The sequence below is a fragment of the Schistocerca gregaria genome, chromosome 8 (genome assembly GCF_023897955.1).
Source record: "Schistocerca gregaria isolate iqSchGreg1 chromosome 8, iqSchGreg1.2, whole genome shotgun sequence".
Taxonomy (NCBI): Eukaryota; Metazoa; Arthropoda; class Insecta; order Orthoptera; family Acrididae; genus Schistocerca; species Schistocerca gregaria.
In genome coordinates this window covers 89,442,915-89,454,415 of record NC_064927.1, presented here as the reverse complement: position 1 = coordinate 89,454,415, position 11,501 = coordinate 89,442,915, and the positions used below count along the sequence as shown (strand labels likewise).

General features: G+C 36.8%; 1 protein-coding gene across 8 annotated transcripts in view; it reads right to left on the bottom strand.

Moving 5' to 3' along the window:
* Positions 1-286: 286 nt before the first annotated feature.
* Positions 287-11,501, bottom strand: part of LOC126285025 (copper-transporting ATPase 1) — a 535,387-nt gene continuing 524,172 nt past the window's right edge. For 6 of the 8 annotated variants that reach the window (XM_049984341.1, XM_049984345.1, XM_049984347.1 and 3 more), the window contains one exon: positions 287-684. In XM_049984341.1, the coding sequence (XP_049840298.1) occupies positions 555-684 (130 nt within the window). In that variant the 3' untranslated portion in view covers positions 287-554. Of the gene's footprint in view, positions 685-10,509; positions 10,951-11,501 lie in introns of those variants that run through there. The other 2 variants (XM_049984349.1, XM_049984343.1) reach the window with 2 other exon arrangements.

Below are 11,501 nucleotides of genomic sequence, written 5' to 3'. Positions count from 1 at the left end.
ACAATATTATTGCACTTGGCCTCTCATGGCCATTATCGGTAACACACAGTGTACAGTAAACAAGCATAGTGGTGACTCAGAAAAATGCATGGCACTATGAATGATTTAAAGACAACACTATCAAGTTTTTCAGTGTGTCCTCATGAAATGTCATGATAAAACATTCAATAAGCTGACCATAGTGCCCTCATTCCCATGGGCAATGATATTGTGGTTGGCTAATACAAGGAGTACAATGTTTCTATGGTCTGTGAAACAACTGAAGTACTATTAATACATCACAAAATCCATTTCCTTATAAGTTATTTATTTTACTTTACAAACATGAGAGGTTACATGTGGTTTCAGCTCTGTAATCTTAACTGTTCAGTTTAAGTATAGGAAGACAAGCATTACAAGAAAATGCCAGAATTTCATTCACATGAGGTATAATTTTTTAGTGACTAAGTTGGAACACCTGTGCCCGAATCATGGATCAAGACAACATGCAGGTCTCCTGCAGTCTGCAATGACCTATCTTTATGGCAAGAAACACATTTGAGACACATAAAGCTTCAAACTGGTGTCATTTGTATAACATCTTGCTTCTTTTTATCAAAGCCACTGAAGTCTACATCAATATCATCTGGGTCATCTGAGCCGAGAAGCAAACCCTCTGCCTCATTCTTTGGTCGTGCAAAAAACCTGTGGATGATAAGATTAAATATAAGCAAATTATATGTTTGCATTTGAAGAAAAATCAGGAAATTTGTGAATAAATCTAACGTACACACAAAAGTCACTCAAAACTTAAAAATAACGAACAATTGTAATTGTGGTGTGATATGTGACAATATATAATCAGTATGTTAAGCTAATAGGACACATTCAACATTATATAATAAGCCACTAAACATCAACCCATTTAATATAATGGCATTCACTTTTGAAAACATGTGTAACAGAAAGTCATTGGGGTCTATGGTTTGGCACTGATTAACTTTTAAATAATAGTAATTAAAAAAAATGTCCCACGGAAATATTCAGTACTCAGGGATACTATAGGAATGATTATTTCAGGCAAAAAAAGTCTAGTAAACATAGGCTCTAAACTGCATACCTTAAGAGTTATGAGCACTTCATCTCTGCTATGTGAAATAGATCTCCTTTAATGAGCAAGTGCTCATAGATCTTAAAACATGCATTTTACAGTCCATGTTTAATGGACGTTTTTGCTTTGAATGATCATTCCAGTATATATCCCTAAATATCAACAATTATTCTATGAAGGATTCCAAAATGAGTCACTCCCAGTCTGGCAATAACCTAATGAAAATGGAACAGAAGTTCAGAGTGTTCTCTTACTGTTGGTTAAAAAACCATTAATTTGTATAAGGTTAGAATGGAATGAAAATCAACACATAAAACCAGTTAACACATCAATGTGAAGACTGCCTAGAAAGATGTTCTCAAACAAAAATTGATAATATACACATTATATGAAGCAGGTAGCGTAGCCTTGTATGGAAGTAAAACATGGACGATAAATAGTTTAGACAAGAAGAGAATAGAAACTTTCAAAATGTGGTGCTACAGAAGAATGCTGAAGATTAGATGGGTAGATAACATAACTAATGAGGAGGTATTGAACAGAATTGGAGAGAGTGGCACAACTCGACTAGAAGAAGGGATCAGTTGGTAGGGCATATTCTGAGGCATCAAGGGATTGCCAATTTACTATTGGAGGGCAGTGTGGAGGGTAAAAATTGTAGAGGGAGACCAAGAGATGAATACACCAAACATATTCAGAAAGATGTAGGTTGCAGTAGGTACTGGGAGATGAAGAAGCTTGCACAGGATAGAGTAGCATGGAGAGCTGCATCAAACCAGTGTCTGGACTGAAGATCACAACAACAACATGAATCAGGGCATAGGATGCTTGAAGTTCATAAATTGTAGCGAAACCAGAGGATATGAAAAGAGAGACAAACTGGTTAATTTCAGCCCACAAAATGATTAGTGAAACATACATTCATTTATGATCAGATTATTACAAGGTAATAATAGTATCAGCAAATGATGTAAGAGAAATCAGCACCATTATGAATGAAAAATACATAAAAGGACAATTTATTATTAATGACAGAATTTATGGGGAAATATATGAGTTGTGAAAGGGGCATTTAGAGTTCTGCAGTGAAATTAATGCAGTTGTAGCAATCACTGGGGATGGGGAACTGAAGTGCATGTCACAAGAAGCTTGAGTAGTTCTGAATGTTTCTCTCACAAGGACACCTCATGAATGTCTCAAAAAGGTAAGTATATTTTGTACATCGTGGTTACACAGCACACACACAAAGAGGCTTTGTGCCTCTTCGTTCAGTTTGGCCAAGGGCTGAATCACAGATTGTAGTTTTGCTATGTATTCACTGTGTGCATAGTACTACTGCTACCACTACCATTAGGTTTGGAGGAATAGAAAAGTGACAAGTAGAAACTGTGAGATTTAATTTAATTCTGATAATTTAACTGGCATGAATACAAATGATCTCTGTAGATTACTGGGTGCCTCAACGGGCTCTCAATTATGAGAAGATACTCCAGAAAACAACTCGTGAAGTTGAGGCACAAGTTGCTGAAGAGACATTAAATTGAAAGATAAGCAACCATCTTAGAGCCACAGTACATTTACTGTTCGGATTAAACATTTTGAAACTGTTCATGGCTGCCATTGAAGAAATAATAGGCTTTTGAGAATGTCTCTGGAGATAAAATCCATTGTCATACCAAACTCAAATTTATTATGCATTTACAGAGAGCTTCTGCAGGCATCATTTCCATTAAGTGCAGCTGTTTGTCTTAAGGTTCCAAGTATAAGAATTCTGAAGCATCATATAATTGAAGGGAAGAGCATCACACAAATTTACACAATGTTTTCATTTCCAGAGATATTCTAAATGGTGAGTGATTATATGCCCTTCCTTTTCATAAGCAAGCAGTTCCATTGTTATTAACTAAATGCATGAAGATGGACTTATGTGTGTACTTTGGGAGATAAATGAAAAATGCAGACATTAGAAACAATCAAATTTTACAGAATGCGATTTTCACTCTGCAGCGGAGTGTGCACTGATATGAAACTTCCTGGCAGATTAAAACTGTGTGCCCGACCGAGACTCGAACTCGGGACCTTTGCCTTTCGCTGGCAAGTGCTCTACCAACTGAGCAACAAACATTTTCTGTAACCAGAAAGGCCCGTACAGGACCTGCAACATGCGGCCGTGCATTATCATGACATGTAACCAATGGCACCCCATACCAACACGCCAGGTGATACGCCAGCATGGCGATGACAAATACACGCTTCCAATGTGCGTTCACCGTGATGTTGCCAAACACAGATGCGAACATCATGACGCTGTAAACAGAACCTGGATTCATCCGAAAAAATGACGTTTTGCCATTCATGCACCCAGGTTTGTTATTGAGTACACCATCACAGGCACTTCTGTCTGTGATGCAGCATCAAGGGTAACCATAGCCATGGTCTCTGAGCTGGCAGTCCATGCTACTGCAAACGTCAAACTGTTCGTGCAGACGGTTGTTGTCTTGCAAGCGTCCCCATCTGTTGACTCGGGGATCGAGATGTGGCTACACAATCCATTACAGCCATGCGGATAAGATGCCTGTCATCTTGACTGCTACTGGTATGAGGCCGTTGGGATCCAGCACGGTGTTCCATATCACCCTCCTGGACCCACCGATTCCAAATTCTGCTAACAATCATTGGATCTCAACCAATGCAAGCAGCAATGTCACAATACAATAGACTGCAATTGCGATCGACCTTTATCAAAGTCCGAAAGGTGATGTTACACATTTCTCCTCCTTACACGAGGCATCACAACAATATGTCACCAGTCAACACCGGTCAACTGCTGTTTGTGTATGAGAAATCGGTTGCAAACTTTCCACATGTCAGCATGTTGCGGTGCCAGCTTTGTGTGAATGCTCTGAAAAGCTAATCATTTGCACATCACAGCATCTTCTCCCTGTCAGTTAAATTTCATGTCTGTAGCATGTCATCTTCATGGTGTAGCAATTTTAATGGCCAGTAGTGTATAGTCATTTTTTTTCTATCACTTATGCATTGCAATGAACTATTGGAGCAGTTTTCCCATGAAGTATTTTGTGCTATCAACAGATCTAAACCTGACACTCAAAATTTATTCAAAGGGTAATTCATAAATATTAAAGCATGTACAGTAATTTTGAAGCATTTATTTCCTGAAGTTTTATAGCATCAGTGGCTGCACAGATGATATTTTAGAGGGAAGTGCTATTGGGTGCTTTGTGCTCATGCAAGAAGCTTCCATATCCAGGAATATTTAAAGCACTGTAATTGGTCAGACCCACAAATTTTTATGGTTATCCATTTTCTAATGGAAGACAATTGTTTCTAATGCTCATTGCTAGACAGAATGAGAAGTTTCATTTTTCATAAATTGTTAACAAGTTATTTATATGTGGTCAGTTAGCCACTTTACCCTCCTCTTTAGTTCTAGTTACTTTTGAAAAATTCCTCGATCACTATTATTTTGTTTCAGAGATTCATCACTTTCATTTTGCCCGTGCTGGCAACAAAGCCAAGAAGCCTGTTAAAAAAATTATTTCACCACCTAGACCTGTACTACAAAATGATGATGATGATATCCATTGTGTGAACTAAATGACAGTGCTTTATATACAGTACAGACTTTTAATCATTTGCTCACAATGTATTTAACATGTTGGTGAAAAAATATTCTGTTCCATTGTTCATTACCAAATATGTATTTGCAATGGTGCTGCCACACAAACTGCTTTTCTTGAATTGTTGCATCAATATTTCACATGTATCACTGTATTAAAAAGCTTAGGAATCATCATTTCTTGCATCACATACACAAACATTCAAAATTTACACCAACTGAACATCCACAGGACACTGGTTCAATTATGACATAAGTCAGATAGTAAGGGCAAGGTGAGAATTTCATGGACTTGTAGATTTGTTGATGTCAATGAACATTTATTTTCCTTATATTCCATAAACAACAAAAGTCATGTGTCAAACCTGATCTGTGGAACGGTTCTGTTGATACAAATTTTTTAAGTACAGTAGTTATGTTAAAAACTGAAATATCAACCCATCATAAAATTCTTTGTTTTGGATTATAGTACATCCAAAGTTGGGAAAGTTTTATAAGGAGCTACTCCACTTTCAACAGTTGCGAAACATGTGAACACCTTTAAAAGAAGTGTAGCCACATAGGAATTCAAACACTTTAAGGACATCACAAAAGTGTAGCTACATATCAGCAAAAGGAAAAATGTGTACAGTACAGTTGATATGAAAAATTAACCATGAATAAGTTTTACACACCTGAATGCCGCATTTGTCGAATGCTCACCAACAATTAATGCAGAAATGCATTTACATATAATTTTGAACTACATGATGTTCTTCATTAAAATTCCAGTGTCAAAATGCTGTAGAAAGATAACCATTGCTCAGAATCATGTCAAATTTGAGCACAATATTATTGGTGCAGGAGTAAATGTTGTGGGGAAAAAAACCCATGAAAATTTGACCAATAGATGGCACTGTAAGCACCAGAATACGTACACCACAGATGTGCAGCACATGGCCTCCAAGACATGCAACACGACTGTCTTCACGAAGAATTGCGTGCTACTGGTAAAGCTCTTCTATTAAGGACACTGAAGGGTATGAAAAAAGGCATTCGTCTTATGTCTACTAAGGGACTGGAGAAAATAATTACAATATTCACAAAGACAAGTTCTTTTGAAGTGCAGTGTGGCAGCGGGAGGAAAGCAGTTGATCTGACATCTGTCAAAGGGCTCAAGCAGTGGTGTGCGAACATGCAGTGCACTGGGAATTTTCCAAATGTTGGACATGCCTGTGAGCATGAAACAGACTGCATTACAATCCATACAAAATCACCCATGTTCAGGGGCTATTTCCTGCTGACCTGCCAGCAAGCTCACTCTGAAATTTCTTAAACAGAAGAACTGGACAATGAATGGCAATGGAACATTCTGTGGACAGAATGCCCATTTCTATCCCCAAGCCTATGTCAATACACAGAACTGTAGAATATGGGTAATGGAAAATCTGTGCACACAAGAAATGGTACCACTCCATTCTACAAAGGTGACTGTTTGGTCTGTGTTGACAGCACTATTTGTTGTAGGATCACATTTTTTTCAAGTTGATGAGTCCTCCAGGTCCTGTGACCTGTACTGTCACTGGTAAACCTATGAGACTCTGTACACCAATGCCATTCCAAGCATTCAACTGTGTGAATGTGTGGATATGATCATTTTTATGCAAGACGGCACTCCTCTACACCTTGAACAGCCAGTGAAGCAGCTGCTGCAGATGAATTTTGAAAATGCTAGAATTATCAGCTGTCATTTCCCTAGAGCCTAGCTATCCAGATGACCTAATCTTAATACATGTGACTCCTGTCTGTGTGGTTATCTGAAAAATGTGTTTGGTTCTCCAGTTGAATCGAAAACACACATTGCATAAAATATTCCAAATGTAACCCATGACGCTCTGAGCTGTTGTGGAACGTTTTCCAGATTCAGGTACTGGCAAAAATAGATGGGCAGCATACTGAACATGTCTCGTGCCAGTCTCATGACAGTTTGAAACCAAAGTAATTTTGCTTTTTCATAAGGTTTTTGGTGGTAAGACAATTAAAAACAAATGCAATCTTGCTTTTTATGCAGTTTTATTATCTCAGGACAATTACAAACTGATTTTTCCCCTCCAATGTGGTATGACATTGATATGGTAGATGAGCTTACCTAACTAACAGTGCCAGAACTGTCACCTGCCAAACTTGTGCAGTCATGCACACTGAACAATACAGGTAGTGTAATGTGCAACTCAAATCATAGTTGTCATATTGTGACTGATCTGGCATTTGTAGCCAATCCCTTGTAGGTAGAGACACTTACAGTACCATCTACTGGCAAAGTTTTTGTTAAATTTTTATGTTACTTGAGTTTCCCCTGCACCAAAAATATACTGTTCAAATTTGATGCCATTTTGAGCTTTGATTCTCTTTCTACAGTATTTTGAAACTGGAACTTTAAATATGCACACCCAGCATTTTAAAAGTAACCTGACTGACTGTGTGCCCCAATTTATTACTGTTGATGAAATACTGTTCAACTGCTTCATGCAAGAAATGAAACAGCAGTGAAAGCAATATGTGAAAGTTATGGTTCTAAAGAAAAGGAGTATGAAGCCAATTCTGTTTGCTGATACTAAGATTACGGCTGATACTCCTGCAATGCAAAAAGAGCTATTTTTACTCATTGCCTTGAAAAGACTGCACAAGCCTCTTGGATGAAACAAATGTGTAAACAGAATATGCCATTCAAAAGGAAAGGAAAATAAACCATCTCCCAATAGGAAAATTAGGCTGACAATGGGAAAACTGAGGGAGTTCCTCTATCAAACATGAATTGCTGCAACATCTATCTTCTTTGCCAGATTTGACACCCCATGAATTCCCACGTGTAACAAAATCTGTGGCTGGAAAACTGGGAGTAACGATGATGCCATGGTAACTGTAGATGGGTTTCATCTTTTAAGTGTGAAGTGTTATTTCTTTTGTACAGACTGAGGCAACATCATTCCTTTTAGTTTTAGAAGAAGATAGGAACCCAAAACTAAGATGGGATACATGTGAAATAATGTGAAGAGTCTATTTGTGAAACAAATATGCAGTATCTGATAGCATCATTTTACTTACACAAATAGGAACACATGCACTGCTGGACACTATGAGAAGGATCTGCTTTAAAATGGTCCTGTAGTGTTAAATTCGTTTACAATTTGAAGGAAATAGTTAGTCACTTTTTCAAGTTCAAAACCAGTCATCTGTAAGCTATTAGATACCTTTTCTGCTGTGATACCTGGTATTTTTTGGGAGAAATCAGTGAAGAGAGGGAATGTCAGTGCAAAATATAAACAAATTTAAAATATTACTGGCCCTAAAGATGAAGTCATGAGGAATGACTGCAGAAGACTGAGCAGAACTGAAAGAACCTTTATACTGTCACAGTGCCATGTAACAACATGACTTACTTGCTTGTATGCCATTTATTCTCTTAAAAGTAATGAAGGAATATTCCCAGACTGTCTTAAGCTCAAAGTTACAGTGCCTGTGTATAAAAAAGGCAAAAGAAACCTCCAAAATAACTACAGACCCATTTCAATAGTACCAATCATATCCAAGTTAGTAGAAAATTGTGTACATAAGCAGATATAACAGGTATTTTGAAACCAACAAAATTTTAAATGAACAACAGTTTGGCTTCAGGTCACACCTATCAACTGTAAAAGCAGTAGAATCTTTGGTGAGCAATGTTCATGAAGGGGATGAAAAAAGGGTATCAATGTCTGGATCACTTATTGGCCTAAGTAAAGCATTTGACTCGGTGTCACATGACATACTCATCAAAAAGTTAAAATACTATGGCACTGAAGATGATACACTCTGTCTATTCAAATCTTATCCAAGCAATAGGTTACAACTTGTATATGCAAAAAAGCAGAGGTCAGAAATACTCCCTATAGAAAGAGGAATACCCTAAGGCTCTGTTCTTGGACCTTTTCTGCTCATTGTCTATGTTAATGACTTCTCGAATTACATAGCGTGTAAGAACATACTATATGCTGACGATATGACATTAGTAAGTACAGGAAAGAACTTACAGAATGTACTGGACAAAAATAGAGAACTGATGCAAATGGCTAGCTACTGGTGTCAGGCTAACCATATGTGCATAAATCAAACAGAAACAGAAGAAATAATATTTAATCTCAAAGTAACTAAAAATGAAAGCAAAACAGTGAAATTACAAGGACTAATCATTGACCAAAAGCTCTCATGGGAAGGACACACCTATTATCTATGTAGTAAACTAGCACGAGTACTTTTCTTATTGTATAAATTAAGAAATAGTGTGAGCAAGCAATTTCTACTCCACTCATACTATGCTTTTCTTCATTCCCAACTACAATATGCAATATTGCTTTGGCATAACTCCACAGGGGCTGAATGTATTTTCAGATGGCAAAAGAAAGCAATCAGGTGCATGGAAGGGTTAGCACCCAGAGAGTCCTGCAGAAATTATTTTAAATCTCTTGGCGTAATGACAGTGCCAAGCATGCCAGAGAAAATCTGAAAAAATTGAACATGAGATGTGATGCGCATGCACACAGTACAAGAAACACCTGCTGGACTTGCTTTCCACAAGACTTGCTGAAGTCCTAATAACTATAAGCACTTAAGCATAAAATTTTTCAACAAGTTACCATGCTCAGCTCATACAGTACCACTAAATAAATATAAGAATACATTGCAAACCTGGCTAAAAAACAACAAATTCTATACAACTGAAGAATTCTTAGAAACTAATCATCAAAATATATGTTTTACCTAAGTTATGAAGAAAATGTTTTGATATTATATAAGCTAGTTATTTACTGTGATTCTTTTCTTATGTGTGTATTTAATTATTGTATAAAACATTGTTTTAATGCGGAAGAATACGTCTTTAGTTCCTTTTCTCCCCTTTCTGTAACTATTTGAATATCGTACTGAAAGTAAAACCCTCTGTAAACTTTGACGAAGCCAACTGTATGAAAAATACTGAAAGGCTAATAAAAATATTCTATTCTATTCTCTTCTTCATGTCTGCTAAGCAATGTGTACACAGTCTGTATATACCAGTAGATGATCTCTAGGTGTGCCAAAGTACTGCTTGTTATCTTCTCAATTTTGAAGATGTACAAATTGTTTCAGATTTGCCATTGCTGTTACTCAAGGTACACCTTACACTAGACACTCTTTTGAATAGTGAAATAATTAGCTATGCCAGTGGGCATAAAAACTATTGTTTTCTCTTAATAAAATTTATGTTTTTTAGAAGTGGACAATTTATGAGCTCACAGACTGAATGTTATCGATAATCTTTGTTCAAGGTTGCAGCAGTTTGCTGTTCATATCCGTATGAGAATTTTCCACTACAGCCTGAAACTACAGTACAGTGTGAACCCCATTTCCTGTACCATCAGTGTCTGATTGTATTTACATTTTCTAGATGGTATCAGTCTTTACTATCTTTATAATGTTAGTTCAGCCAAAATATCACAGTATCAAATATTGAAAAATGTGCCACAATTTTAGATAACAAAACAATTCAGATCTGCAAGAGATTAGCTGACAACTATGGTGAAAAGTCTTTCACACTTAAATGTTCATAATATGAAATATCCAGTAAGTTGGAGCTTCATGTAATTTTATAGTTTTATGTATGCTAACAATAAACTTGTTGGAGACATCTTATCACTACCATGGGTAAGAACATAAAGAAAGCCACACTTACACACAAATGCTCATGCCAAACTGGAAAAAATGCTGGTGGAGGGTGGCAGATAAGTACTTGTAAATTCTACATTTATTACAATTAGTCCAGTGTTAAGCCATTTATCAAATGGGGTACCAATAAAAGAATGACAATCTTTCCATAGAAATAAGAAAAAGTTATGAACATATTAACAGTTACATCATTTTTGTAATCACAATGTGGAAAAAATATGACTGCATAATCTCACAAGGTAAATTTGCTTCAGAGTTTTATTATAACACAAATTAACACAGCCCAAATAAGAGATTATTAATAGACTCAATGGAATGATAACCACAAAAATTTAAATCCGACAGTGTCAGTAACATCAACACAAAAAACACAAGAAGCATGTGCTTTTAAAATCAGCAGACTTCAGTACGTGATGCAATTGGGAACACCATTCTCCACACAAGGCACAAAATACCAACTTACTGTTCACACCTTCATCCCACAGGGGTTTTGTCCTCTTTCCTGTACAACAAAAAGCTTGATCACCTGCTAAATAATATCCAACACTTCAATTGCTGCAAAGTATGAAAAACACACACACACACACACACACACACACACACACACACACACACACACACACACACACCAGAGTAATATTAATCTCACAAGCTGCATACTACCTCAGTATAAACTTTAAGCTTGGAAGTACAAAAGATGCAAAAATACTGACACTTTGCCTCATCAGTGAATATTTTTTTTATGGGAGTATATCACAGTTGCTGTCTGCCAGTGGTGTAGTTAGTTAGTTTTACATTCCACAGATAATATGCACAATATTTTTAACTCAGTAATCTTTTTAATGACGATGTAAATAAAACAGAAAGAAACTTCCACATGGGAAAAATATATTAAAAACAAAGATTCCAAGATTTACCAAGCGGGAAAGTGCCGGCAGACAGGCACATGAACAAAACACACAAACACACACACAGAATTACAAGCTTTCGCAACTGGCAGTTGCTTCGTCAGGAAAGAGGGAAGGAGAGGGAAAAATGAAAGGATGTGGGTTT